This window comes from Pseudonaja textilis, chromosome 2, assembly GCF_049901715.1.
Source record: "Pseudonaja textilis isolate UNSWEBS1 chromosome 2, rPseTex1.2, whole genome shotgun sequence".
NCBI lineage: Eukaryota > Metazoa > Chordata > Lepidosauria > Squamata > Elapidae > Pseudonaja > Pseudonaja textilis.
The window spans coordinates 190,667,050-190,681,665 of NC_141991.1; the positions used below are offsets into that span (position 1 = coordinate 190,667,050).

General features: G+C 37.2%; 1 protein-coding gene across 4 annotated transcripts in view; it reads right to left on the reverse strand.

Annotated features, from left to right (window-relative positions):
* SMARCA2 (SWI/SNF related BAF chromatin remodeling complex subunit ATPase 2) overlaps window positions 1-14,616 on the reverse strand; it is a 110,405-nt gene that overhangs the window by 50,594 nt on the left and 45,195 nt on the right. For all 4 annotated transcript variants that reach the window (XM_026703759.2, XM_026703757.2, XM_026703758.2 and 1 more), the window contains exons 10-13: window positions 12,768-12,938; window positions 7,869-7,922; window positions 1,940-2,070; window positions 1,283-1,343 (exon numbers count right to left, since the gene is read on the reverse strand). In XM_026703759.2, coding sequence (XP_026559544.1) covers window positions 1,283-1,343; window positions 1,940-2,070; window positions 7,869-7,922; window positions 12,768-12,938 — 417 coding nt within the window. The remainder of the gene's footprint in view (window positions 1-1,282; window positions 1,344-1,939; window positions 2,071-7,868; window positions 7,923-12,767; window positions 12,939-14,616) is intronic.

The window sequence follows — 14,616 nt, forward strand, 5'->3', positions numbered from 1 at the left end:
TTATAGCATTGTAATTTATGACCCGATTGAAACATTTTATTTTGACAAGAAAAGTCACACAAATTAGTATTATTATGGCTTATTATTGTTATGGTACAAGGAAACTAAGAGACTGGAATGATACACAGTGGATTCTATTTTAATTAGGTTCTTTGCTTCTTTATTTATTGGAATTTCTATTCCTGCTCTAAATTACACAACCTCGTGGCAAATTAAAACAGTAAATTAAAATAATATGTAACACAATAGTAAAATAAATAACCCTGACCATTCATAAAGCCAAAGAAACAATATGGTGCCTAAATAAACTAACCATGGACACTATCAACTTGGGTAACTACAACTAGTAAATTCCCTATGGAACAGCTGCTTTCAAGAAGAATTGTGTTTCTTTGTGATAGTGGCGAATATCTGTAGCTTGAGGGTAAGATGAGGATGAAAATTCGTTTTCTGAGCTTGTAGGCTAGTTTCTGAACATTTCGTTACTAAGCCAGCTAACATCATCAGCAAAATTGAGGGAATGTCAGTGTCCGTGTTTTTCTGCTTATAACACCTACTGACCACATATAAGCAGAACACTGACACTAATATCCCCTAAATTCCATTGAAGATGTTACCTAGCCTGGTAACGAAACATTCAGAAACCAACCAACAAGCTCAGAGAACGAACCTCCACCCTCAATTACGTTTGCGCTGTTTAGCCTCGGTAGGCTGATTGTGTAAGCTGGAGTTCATGACTAAGAAATATTACCCTTGGACCATGCAGCCTCAACCTTGCTGATATTGGGGATAGGTAACCAGGATAAACTAATGCAATGTGTACTACCTAAGGCTACTTTTGAATATTATTTCGTAGTTACCACTGATACAAAACACAGCTACCACACCACACCACACAGGATGGCTCTACCTGGAAAAGGTAGTCTTGAAGATACCTTGGATCCAGGCCAATGAAGAGATGTAAAAGTTAGCAATCTGAATGGTACCCTGAAGCCCTCTGGCAACCAAGAGAGCGGCCACTATCGATGAAACTGGATGAACATGCTTTCATCCCTCAACATGCAGGCAGCTGACTATTCAACCAATTGTAGCTTTTTAGTGGTTTGCAAAGGTAATCTCATGCACAATATACTGTGGTAGTCTATTCAGGTATTTATCTTGCAGTATTACGGAGTAGTTCGTATAACTGCAATAGTTAAGATTTATTTTTCACATACTTATTCTTACTCTCAAAAATATTCTTCTAGATAAAGAGCTACATCAAGAGAGAGTGTTCACTTACATCTTCTTCATATTCTGAGCCACTTTCATCTTCACTGTCTGACCTGGGAGCCACTTCATAGCTGGTCAGGAAGGAACAGGTGAAACAGTATGAATAAGGGAACTCCTTCAAAATAGCAAGCTTTTAAAAATATTTATAAGAAAAAAGTATTTCAGAGAAGTACAAGTATAACATTAAAGATATCAAAGAAATCAATTATGGGGGAAATCATTCATTGACTTCCAGAGGAAAGAAATTGTCTTAGAGTGCTAAAATTATTGCTCCACAACAACTAGGCACAATGAGCAGAGTTTCCTTACATCCATCATGTTCTGCTCAAAAATGTGCTCTGAGTTGACCTTCTCAAAAAAATGCACCCCTACATAATTAAACATTTAAGAAAGATCTATAGAAGCTTGGACATTTAGAAATAACTAGATTTTAATAAACATATAGTAGTAAAGCTGCATATTAAAGAATGGTGCAGATAACAAAAACTGCAAATTTTTGAGCAAACAGTGACCAAACACAATACATAAAAAAAAACCAATACTAATATGGATGGGGTTTAGAACCATTTACTTATGCGTAAACTAAAAAAAAATCTGCAAATATTTAGGCTGCATGATTAGTGCAAAAGTATTGGGTTATAGGTTAGGAGATAAACTGATTACTTACCCAGGGTTCATTTCTAACCAAGCATCCAACTGACTCGCTTTAGGAGCTTCTGGTCCAAGGAGAACTTTGCCCGTTTCTGTATGAGTTACCTTAACCGGGAGATCACTCATCTGACTGCTTTCATCTATGGGCTAAATATTAAGGAGAAGCATATATTGGAATTTGTGTAGAGAATAGGATTCTGTGAGAGGAAGTATGAAAGCAGGTTCTAATACATCCAAAGTTCTTAATATCACACAATTGATTTATCTAAAGCCCTAACACTGAGAACCCAGAATTAGAAAGGATTTAAGAGCACAAAAATGTGCTTACTCAAAAAAACTTGCTCCCTTCAAAGTAAACCGCTCCAAACTTGATTGCAGAAAATACGACTTCAGCAACAAAGTGGTCAACGCCTGGAACTCACTACCTGACTCTACTGTTACATACTCAAACCTCAAAAACTTTAACCTTAAACTGTCTACTGTGGACCTCACTCCATTCCTAAGAGGTCTGTAAGGGGGCATGCATAAGCGCACCTCCCCTACTGTTCCCATTTATTCGTACTCATTTATTATGTATATATTTGTACCATGTATACTTATAAGTTTATATGTTATGTTCATACTTATACTTGTTTTCTCATACGTACTTGACAAACTAAACTAAATAAAATAAAATAAAATGTGCTTACTCAAAGAAGACTTGGGACTTAATCCCTTTCAAACCAAACCCCGTATTAAGTTATGTTATCACTTGATGCAACCTGATTGGAAGTACCCAGGGTGCAATCCTGAATCTTCATAATGTAGGTAGGTTGATGAGGGAGAAAGTATGCCAGGTCATATACTAACATAGTTAGATAAAGAAATTAAACAGTTTATATTTTGGTGAAAATACTGTCGTAACTTTAAACGTCTTTGCTATAATGATAAAGGAGATAAGTTTAAAGGTTATGATCCTAAGATCTTCTTTGCTGCCTTGTTGTGGAAAGGAGTGTTCCTGGAAGAGGTGAGTGAAGAACATTAGGACTGGATGCCAGGAGTTATACTCCCAGTAGTATGAACTCAAAGTGTGAACTCATCCCAGCTGTTCAGATAAAGGAAGCAGGCACCTATATCAAGGACTGCTTGGAAGAAGACAATGGTGCTGATAAACAGCAGATTATGGGCCCTCAGACTGGATGTCACTAAAGGCCTTTTAGAATATTACAGATCGTCCTTGACTTACGACTGTTTAGTAAAAGTTTAAAGTTATAAGAAACCTCCTAAAAAGGGACGTAAAACCTGGTTTCCAAATTCTGACATCAGACCTCTCCTGTACTCATGTGACCGCATGTTGGGTGCTTGGCGAGTGATCACCATTTGCAGTGCCTGCACTCACATGACCATGATGTCAACTAAGGTAAAAGGAAATAAAAAAAAATACTTATTTGATCTTTTTAGTTTCCAGCAGAAAGGGAGTGGGGAAAGTAGTGTATTCCTTAAATGTTTCAGATAATTGCTAGGCAGCCGAAGCTGTTGGCGTGCAAGATTATTACTGGAGAGCATGATTGATGACTCTTGGCTATGGATGTGTCCCATTGGAGAATATACATCCAGAGGGTGGGGGGAAGACCAGAGTCAAGGGTGAAATGAATGATGTGTCTTAGAGTCGGCTGCACCCAGGTAACGCTGACATGGTCACTCCTAATAAATCATTTTTTTTTTCTCTGAGAGATGTGGCTAGAGACTTATGATTTGAATGGGAGTGGTTTGTCGGAGCCCTGACGCATGATTTACAGTTTCTGGCAAAACACAGGCACACAGTGAATACTGAGTTTACTTAACAACCACTACAGAAAAATAGAGGCCCAGTTGCGTGGTGACCTGTTTTATGAGCGAGCATCATGGGTTTTGATCGTAATTGCCAGGACTACCTGTAATAATGTTCATAGGGTATGGCTACATTAAAGCTTTTGCACTGTCTAGTTGCTGCTAATACTATAAAAGTTAAAAAAAAAAACCTGAAACTGCAAATGGAATTATAGTTTAAACTTGGAATGTAGAAAGCATGAAGATGGGAAAGCTCAATCCGGTAAAAAATGAAATGAACAAACTACACATTGACATCTTGGACATCTGCAAATTGACATGAATAGGAATTGACACTTTAAATCAGAAGATCATACTGTTTACTACTCAAGACAAAAAAACTCCAATAAAAAGCAGTTTCATAGCCACGAAGGATATAGCAAAAATAGTGCTTGGATAGACCATGTAACATCTGTAAGTTTTCAGTCAATCCTTTAATATTACAGTTATTCAGGTTTAAGTCACAATGATGCAGACAAAGAAAAAAAGTGTAGACGTTTTATGATCAAGTTCAATCTGAAAAGGACAGAATATGCAAGCAAGATCTGGAAACAGTCTGCAGTTTGGAGATTGTAATGCCAAAGTTAAAACAGTAAGGAGGAAAACATAGTTGGCCTGTTCAGCCTAGGAAACAGAAATAAAGAAGGGAAGTGAATTATCAATTTTTGCCAATTTAATTATGCTTTTATTTTTAACAAATTCTTCAGACAACAAAACAACACTTATGCACATGGTTATCGCTAGAAGGGGCACACAGAAATCAAGGTAAAAGGAAATAAAAGAGCTCAGTTATAACTGCAAAGACAGCGTCAAAGGCTGTGGAATAGATCAGACGAACTGCTTATGTGCAAGTTCCAAATCAAAGTAAAGCCAAAGAACAAGGCCAGCCAGTTTCCAAGACATGAGCTTGACCGCAGATGCATCATTTTCAAGAACAACATCAGGAACTGCAATGAAGACATTTATAGGGAGCCAAGGAATGAAATCTAAGATGTCAAGAATGAATGTGAAAAGAGACTGCCAAATACCAAGAAACAGAAGACATCAACCTGGATATCAGAACAGATGGTGAACACTGCCAGGAAGAGAAGAGAAGCCAAGAAAGACAAAGATCTCAGGAAGGAACTTAACAAAGAATTTCAGAGAATTGTTAAAAGAGACAAGGAGCTGTATTACAATTTTGGTAGAGAAATCCTTTAGTGGAGATAGACCTAAAACAAGGGAAGTCCTTTGAAAGATCTCTGAAGGAACTTAGGAACTTCCAACCTTAAATTGGACACCAATGGATAGATAGTGACTAATCCAAAGAGGAACAAACAGATGGAAGCAGTACAATGAAAGTGAGTGTAACCAGATGTCAACATCTAAGATACTTTGGAAGATATTCTGAATTTATAAAAACTTCTAATGGCAGAAGATGACATTAGCACTACAGCAATCACCAAGCTGGAAAGCTACAGGAACTGGTGGAATATCTACAGAAAAACTGCAAGCAACAGAAGAATCAATAATGGTTGTAACCAAACTATGCCAACAAATCTGGACAACATTGGCCAATAAATTAGAAGAGGTACCAGTAGCAAAGAAAGGAGATTTATGCAGTTGCATAAAATTCTCTATTTCACATGTTAGCAAAGTACTGTTTAGTATCATCTAATGCAGTATTGCTCAGAAAGGGAATGTCAGATGTTCAACCTGGTTTTAGAAAAGGCAGAGGACAAGAATCACTATTGCTGATGCACCCTGGATAACTGAGAACACCAAGGAATGCGCAAAAGAAACCAGCATGTAATTCATCTACTCTAGAAAGGCCTTGAATGAATCGATCCAAATTGTGGAATGTCTTCAAGAAACTCAGATTCTTAGAATATATTATTGTCTTCATATGAAACAAGGGATAGGGACACATCAGCCAAACAGAAGAGTGGCTCCAGGTTGGCAAGAGAGTGAGAAGGTATTCAGCTAGCTTGCTCCTTCCTTCCTTCCTTCCTTCCTTCCTTCCTTCCTTCCTTCTTTCCTTCCCTTCTCCTTTTATTCTTTATTCAATCTATATGCTAAATATATAATCAGGGAAATCAGATAACATCAATAACCTGCCCTACATTGATGACACTACTTTGATAACTGAAAATGCAAGTGATCTACAAAATCAAGGAAAAAACATGACTCTACATGTTGTCTTCCTTAAAATAAGGAAGACTACACTAATAGAATAATCAACCTGAGAAATGACAAGACAGTAAACTAGTGGACTGCTTCTGCCTTTTAGGATCAACTATTAACATTAACAAACAAACAAAAATATGCCATATGCTAGGATTTGGTAAGGCTTTCCCTGTGCACATTCTATGGAAGTACAAATTGGATTCTGAAAGCAAGACATTTTTGAATGTTGGTGGTTGGAGAAGACTCTTGAGCATATCAGGAAAACAAACAAATGGATCGTAGAATAAATCTATCCAAAATTCTCACCTGGGAGAATATTGTTTTGGAAATAATGTTTTCAAAATATGACAGGCTCAAACTGTCACGTTTTGGAAACATGCAAAGAATAAGCTTCCTTAGGAACATTAATAATGTTAATAACGCTAGGAAAGTGGAAGGAAAAAGAAGATAATCAGCAGCATGGTGGATGGATTGAATTACAACAGCAATATGAATGCGACATTGAGAGATATAAAAGGCAGATCATGTTGAAGAAAGTTTATCTATGCAGTTGCTAAGAGTCTATCTTAACTTGATGGCACTTCATCAATTCAACACTATGCGCTTACGTACTGACCTTTAAGTTAGTCTCACTGATTTCAGTGAGACTTCCTTTCTAAGGAAACATGCAGAGACACATATTATGGAATAAGCCTCTTTGACTGCAGTGGCATTACTTTCAGATATAACTGTATACCAGATTATCTCAATGGCTTATAAAAACATCTCAGTCATCTTAAGTAATCTTGGAGCAAAGTTTCAAATAATAATGTGTGTCATATTTCTAGCATAAGACATCAGCATAGAAACATTATGGTTATTATAGTGCATTCTAGCATGCTCATTAGTGAGATAGCTCATTAAGTAGAAGTGTACTCATTAAAAACTTCAATTAGATGTGTTGGACAAAGTGTCTTGCATTAAACCAATTTACTAGACATCTTATTGCATATGACAAAAGAAAGCATATGGTAAATCTACTAATGTAAATGTGCCTGATTAGATAGACTGTAATAATCCAATTTACTGATGAAGGGAAAAGCTAAAACTATTTTTTCATGTTGCAAAAACAAAATATTTTGTAGCTGATTCCAAAATATAATTTTAAATGATGCCAACTCTATGGATGTTAATATGAAATATACTATTTTCTAGCCTATACAACTGTAACCTCCAAATTATATATTAAGAAATCATGATCATTAGGATATTCCTTTAAGTTTTTCTTATTTATGCTGCATCTACATAAATGGTAACCTCACACTTCAATCTATCATTTACAATCAATAGGAGGCAACATCTATGCAATTAAGCTAATGCTAATTTACATCCATCTTTTTCTACATTCTAACCTTGTATTTACAACCTCCTTTCAATATGATGAGGGGAAGAAATAATGATACCAAAAACACATGCAATTTTAAAATAAATACAGCAAAAATATACAAGCCTAGACCTAGTAAGTAAAACTGAACATACAAGATGTTTCTACTGATGAGAAATTAAAGGAAAGTTAGTGCTCTCAGTTCTTACCTCCCCTTGCAAATCCAATATAGAACATGTTAGATGACAAAGTGATTCCAGGGCTAAGGGATTAAAGTTCCTTTGTTGAAGAATTTTTAAAATTTAGGATCTTATTTTGTATAATTGATTTTACTAGTATTGACAAAATATGTTATACAAAGAGGCTTCATTATCTGTAACATTATTTATAAATAGTATTATTGCTTTTTAAAAATATCTATAATTCATGCTGTGGAAAATAGCTCTTTGTGTTAACCTTGTTGCCCCACTGCTCCCAAATTTATTGAAATATAAAATGTGACATTTTTTTACCATTATAGTAATAGATACATTTTAAATGCTTCCTCAGAAGAAAATAGAATTCTTACTTCTCCATCAGGACCAAGTCCAGATCCTATTCCTTCCGTGTTGTCTTCTACCTTCTGAAATAAAAACACATGGCTAGTTAATATTTCAGCAGAAGTTCTGTTTAAAAATGTTTAAATTGTGATTTTCTTAGATGATGGTGGAAAGCAAGTTAAGAAGATGGCTCAAGCGGGCGATTAGCTTTGACTTTTGCTACACAAATTGAAGAGGGCAAAGTCTAACTCTTCCCCCACTCCTACCCCAAAATATTGACCCTTATCTAGTCTTTCCAGCTGAAAGATGCCAGTCTGAGTAGATTCCTGTGAAATGATCACGGAAAAATAAAGTAGCTAGTTTGAACTCTACGTATGTGGATCTGGTTATTCACACTCAACACTTCATTGAATTTTGTGCAATTACACAGGTCCTTTCAGAGTCACACTGATTTCATATTCAAGTATAAACAAAATGATACGTTTTCCAACTTCATACTGTCTCTAGACTAGTCCCCTTATTTAAAGCAGCAAATGAAATGCTATAATTACATCCTGCCGTAGAACCTGGAACTTGTTCATAATTTAATTATGTCCAGAAATGGATCCAGTTTATCATTTATTTCATCACTTACATCCCACTTCTAATTCAACAGACCCTGGATAGTCACACACAATATACAGGAAGTCCTCGATTTACAACCACAACTGAGCCCAGAATTTATGTTGCTAAGTGAGAAATTTGTTAAGTGAGTTTTGTCCCACTTTACAACTTTTCTTGCCCCATTTGTTGAGTGGATCACTGCAGTTGTTAAATTAATAACACGGTTGTTAAGTGAATCTGGCTTCCCCATTGACTTTGTTTATCCGAAAAAAGATGGTCACGTGACCCTGGGGCACTGCAACCGTCATAAATGTGAGTCAGTTGCCAAGCATCCAAATTTTGATCGCATGGCCATGGAGCTGCTGCCAACAGTTGTACATGTGAAAAATGGTCATAAATCACTTTTTAAAATGCCACTGTAACTTTCAATGGTCACTAAACAAACTGTTGTTAAGTTGAGGACTGCCTGTATGTTTTAAACAAATATATTTAGGAGTAGTTTTAAAAAGGCTTAAAAAAAACCTCTTTAAGTTCCAAATGGACCGTTCCCTTTCCGAACACCAAGACAGCAGGACCCTGACAACATCTCAGGGATAGGCAATTCCAGAAAGTTAGGGCCAACACGAAAAAGGCCTGCTTTCAAGCTACTTTCTGAAAGGAAACTGCACTTGCAAGCCAATCACACAAAATATGCCGACCTCCATTTGAAGAATATGGCTCCATTTTATGACACAAGGACCCAAGCCATACAGATTTAAACACACTCTGAATTATAGCTGAAAATAAAATGCCAACCTGTGCAGCAGCCATAATCTAGATGTCTCATTGCTAAAATGGATCCCCCCCACCTTCAGAGTAACACACTCTGTACCAATGGAAGCTTCTGAGATGTCTCCAAGTAGAGAGAGCACTCCAGTAATGCAAACATTATCAGCCCGGGCTTCTAGCTCTGAAAGCTTTATGCAGCAATTCCTGCTGTCATCCCTGCTGTGGGATGTGTTTCCCTTCTACTCAATTTCATTTCTAGATGTGCCCATGTTGGGAAGTGAAGAAGCCAGGATGGGAGGAAGAATGTTCCTAATGCTCCCTACCTCTCTACTCATCGGTGAGCGGGACTTAATTCCTAATAAAATGTACAGAAAAAGGGATGATAAGTGTCAGGAAATCTTTCTGCTGAGTTGGAAAAAGATTATCATTGGATTTTAAAGATTGAGAGGTGGGCACATGTTGACGCATACTCTGCAAATGAGTTGCTTTTAGCAGTGGATGGAGACGAAATATTTCCTGTGGAATGAAAAACAATTGATTTTTAAAAAAAGAGGTGGGGCCAATGATTTAAATTTGTAAGCAATCCTCAAATAATCATCGTAACAACACTGAATTAATTTTCAGCTGGCTCTACCCCCTTTTTTGGGAATGCAGTGCTGCCTATCACAACTATGGCTCTTAAGCTTCTTTGGAGGAGGATGCCAATTGCTGATACTATCTTGGTGAATGAGAGTAGAAGCTCCAATTCATACCTCCTAAAGGTATGGAGGTTTGAAACAAGATGAAAGTGTCTTCCCATCCCACTGTTTCCCCTCCCACTGAGCTCTTCCTGCATTCAGGCAAACACCTGAATAAGCATTTTCCTTCTTCTTGCGGAAATTCTAACCAAAGATCCTGCTCAGGAACCCACTCTGGCACAGAGAGAAGTCTAATGGTTTGCTGGACCTCACTGAAGCAGACCCCATCAAGAAGTTGGTAGGGGTAGCAATGGCCACAATACTAGTTAGCTGGGCAGTGACAGGCAAATAGGAAGGAGATTTGTGGGCATTTGTGCTGCATCAAAGACCTTAGAGAACTGTAGACATCTGAAAGATGGCAGGTGTGTGTCTCTAGCCTAACGGCTAAAACCCTGTTCTGGCTTTTATTTACCTTGTTTTCTTCTTTTCCTGGTAGTAGTACAGAATATAGGAAACTATTTACACAAATCCTGGCAGAAAGCCAACACTAAGCAAATCCTGGTGGCAGGCAGGTGCAGACAGCAGATAGCTCTTGCATTGCCCTAAAAGCTTATTTTAACAGCAAGCAGCCTCAGCAACTAAGAGGTGGCCTTCTATATATTAAAAAGGGCCTGTCACACCTCCTCTTCTTAATTAGCTCTGTTAAAGAGCTTCTCAGAACGGAGAGTTTAAACAGGACTTCACATGCAGAGAGTACTGATGTTATGCGCAAAGCAGCCACATGTTATCCTGCATATGAATAATGTCCAAGCCTATAAAATTGCAACAGAAGACCATTAAGCCTTTGATGCAGAAATAGCACAGAAAAAGTGAAAACAAACTAGATGAGGAAATATTTGTAACAGAAGGGCTAGACAACATATTTACAATTCTTCAAAGGTTTACGAGACCAGAACACTGTAATTTTACAAAAAGAAAAAGAAACACCCTGCTCTGAAATACTTACAATTCTTAAGATGCTACCTTACCTTGGTTAGGACCGGAATTATGAAGTTTCTATCAGAGTTAGACTGTGAATCTAACTGGGTAGATTGGTCGATTACCCACACATAGTAAGGATTATGTTTTAGGCATTGTGTTATACTTGCATATCAATGGGTTAGAACACTTGATATTATCAAGTTCCTTATCAGAGATATTCCTAAATATATTTCTACTTAGCAAGAGTGATTTGTCCTGATAAAAACATTTCATTAGTTATTAGACAGTAGTAAGTGTTAACGTTTAATGATCCTGAGTTCAATCAATTATGTTACCCTAAAGAATGTAAAAACAATTGTAAGTATACCTTACATGTCCTTTTACTGAAGAAAAATCAACATTTATGGTATGAAAGGATAAGGGCTAATTTAAAAAGGAGTCATTTTTACATATTAATCCATTTTAAATATTGAAAACCTAGTAAAATGCTTCTTTCACGAGTCCATTTAAAAATATGTAATTTATAAAATGAGCCAGGGTCAGATTTCAATGAAACATGAGCGTGTACAATATACCGAAATGTAGGTCATTTCATTTCGATTTTTCCCCTGCCATTAGAATTGCCCAGCTTATTAAGGTCCTTTCCCCAAGGTACAGGGATATAACAAGCAGCATTCAGAAGTAGGAGACTCCAAAAATCTATCTACCAAGAAGATAAAAGCAAAAGCCTCTAATTTGGATTCAATAACAAACATTTATTAACAGGTTCTGACTATTTTACTACTATTTTCAGAAGACTGTTTGGAAAGTATAGAGTACATACCTCCCTTGAGTGTCCTTTTCTTTCTTTCTTGTCAATGTTTTTCAACCACAGCAACTTTAAGATGTGCAGATTTCAACTCCCAGAATTCTCAGGCCCGTATACAGGCAATCCTCTACTTACAACAGTTAACTTAGTGACCATTCAAAGTTACAACGGCACTGAAAAAAGTGATTTATGACCATTTTTCATACTTATGACCATTGCAGCATCCCCATGGTCACATGATTTCCATTTGGATGCTTGACAATTGACTCACATTTATGACAGTTGCAGTGTCCAGGAGTCATATAATCCCCTTTTGTGATCTTCTGACAAGCAAGCAGAAGTCAATGGGGAAAGCAGATTCACTTAACAACCGCATTACTAATTTAACAACTGCAATGATTCACTTAACAACCATGGCAGGAAAAGTCATAAAATGGGGCAAAATTCACTTAACAAACTTCTTAGCAACATAAATGTTGGTCTCAATTGTGGGCCCTAAGTTGAGGACTATCCTGTACTTAGGTTGACACACCTCAAACCTGCTGAGGTTGAGAAACACTGGGCTCTGCACATGAACTATTGGAGGCAAAGTATCTTGTTATGGCCTGAGCAAAATTCAGCTTATAATTAGAAACTTTGGAGATTACATCTTAAAAGATGTTAAAACAATTCTGTCATCGTCCTGCTTGAGAAAGAAACAAAATGAAGTTAGCAATAACTAATCTATAGAGATGCAGGGTCAGATAGAATTTAAATATGTATAATGAATTAACTTTATAGTCTGATCCTTTCCGGTCCCCAAACTTGTTCCACCAGGTGGCAAGGTTTGGAGGGGGAAAAAAGTAGGCCCACTTTTCTAATTCACTACTTAAATGCTGTTTGTAACATGTCCCATATGTTTTGGAATGAGCTGTAGAGAGGGATTTGGTGGAACAGATCAGATGCTTTTTATACTTATTATTCTCTGCCAAATGTCTCTTTTAAAAAAAAACCTGAGAAAACCTTCTATAAAAATGGCTTGGAAGAAAGCAAGTGCATAAAGAGAGATTTCTTTGAAAGTCTTTTCGGCAACAACTGAACTCTATACTTGCCTTCTTCCTTCTTCTCCTCTTCTTTTTTTCTTTGGCGGCTTGTGCTTGCTTGTGTTCCCACACCAAATTTGTCAGATTGGCCACATATTCATCGGTTTGCTGCAGCAGATAGGCTAGACGTCTGTCTTTCTTCTGATCAATGAGTTTGCGGTAGCCTTCTTCATCTTCAGCCTAGTGGCATGAGCAAATGAAAATTCACGTAACGTCAAAGCTTACTGCCTGACCACCATAAAACAGCTCAAAGGGAGAGGAGCAATTTGTATGTTTTAGTTGCAATCAGGCAGGTCCAACCTGTGGCCTATGGGCTGCATGTGGTCCTGGATAGCTAATGTTGCAGCCCAACAAGGTTGTATAAAAATATTTTTTAAAAGTCAGTTTGTTATTTATACACATTAATTATACAGCAATAGCAATACCACTTAGACTTATATACTGCTTTATAGTGCTTTAGAGCCCTCTCCAAGCGGTTTACAGAATCAGCCTATTGCTCCCAACAATCTGGGTCCTCATTTTACCCACCTCGGAAAGTCAACCTTCAGCCTGGTGGGATTCGATCCGCTAAATTACAGGCAGCTGGCTGCAGCAGAAGTAGCCTGCAGTACTGCCCTCTAACCACTGTGCCACCGAGGCGCATATATTTTATATGTGGTCCAAGATAATTGATCTTCACTCGAAGTGGCCCAGGCAAGCCAGAAGATTGGACCCCAATGGTTTCAACGGTGGTGGGAAATCTAGTTACAAATCAGGTCTACAAATTAGACTGTAATTCCTAATCTAGGGGTGATATATCAACCGATCACTTTATTGTTATTTAAGACATACAACATGGCGATGATTATCGAAGCACCAGGGGAGAGTCTAGTGAGACATTTCTTTTCTACTGCTTTTTAGAGAAGAGATGGGTAATATGAGGGCGTCCAAATGTTTATGAACTTCATCTTCCATAATTCCTAGCAGTAGCCAAACCAAGCTTTGATTTGGGATTTGAAGTTCAATAATATTTGGAGAGAATAAGCATACCAGGTGAAACTATCAATATACTTTCCCTTCACCATGTGGAGTTTACAGTAAATGCTCTTGGAAAATCTTGATTTGGGTTGAAAATTCAATTAAATACACATCACTGATAACAATGACATTCCAATGTTTATCATGATCAAACTACTGTTTTGGTATTCTACTCATTTTTAAACACGCCTGAGAATAGCAAATAGCTGAAACATTTAATTTTTAGTATGATTCAAATATATCTGAAAAGGGAGGAAAATAATATAGTTTGAAGAATTTGAAAGGCTATGGTATGACAAAAATTTCTACTGAGCAACAATCAATCTCTAAAAATGAAATATATAAAATATCAGATTATCATCTTCGTATATTTGGGAACCAGGTTCAGATAACTGTATAATAAACTTTTCCGCATTTATTTTCTTCACGTAATCCAACATCAAGATGGAAATGTGTTAAGGAGGCATAGGATCCCACTGACAAAGCTGTCCTGGGGGTACACTCCCTTGAATCTTTCTTTGATAACCGGAAGGCACCAGAATACATATTTTTACTGCCAGGATTTTTAAAACATAAAGCATATTGGAACTGTCATGAATTACTGCACCAATGTTCATTTTATTTTTTTGAGGGCATCTTCTTCAAAAATTAACTTGCCTCTAAATCACGGGTGTCAAAATCGTGGTGTCACATTGCCGTCATGTAACGTTTTTCCCCTTTGCAGAGCTGGAGTGGGCACAGCCTGTGCGTGACGCATCCAGCCTGTGGCCCACCAGTTTGACCCCCTGCTCTAAATCCAGGTATATGACCCGTTTAACCGCTGTAATTTTGATTGAATATT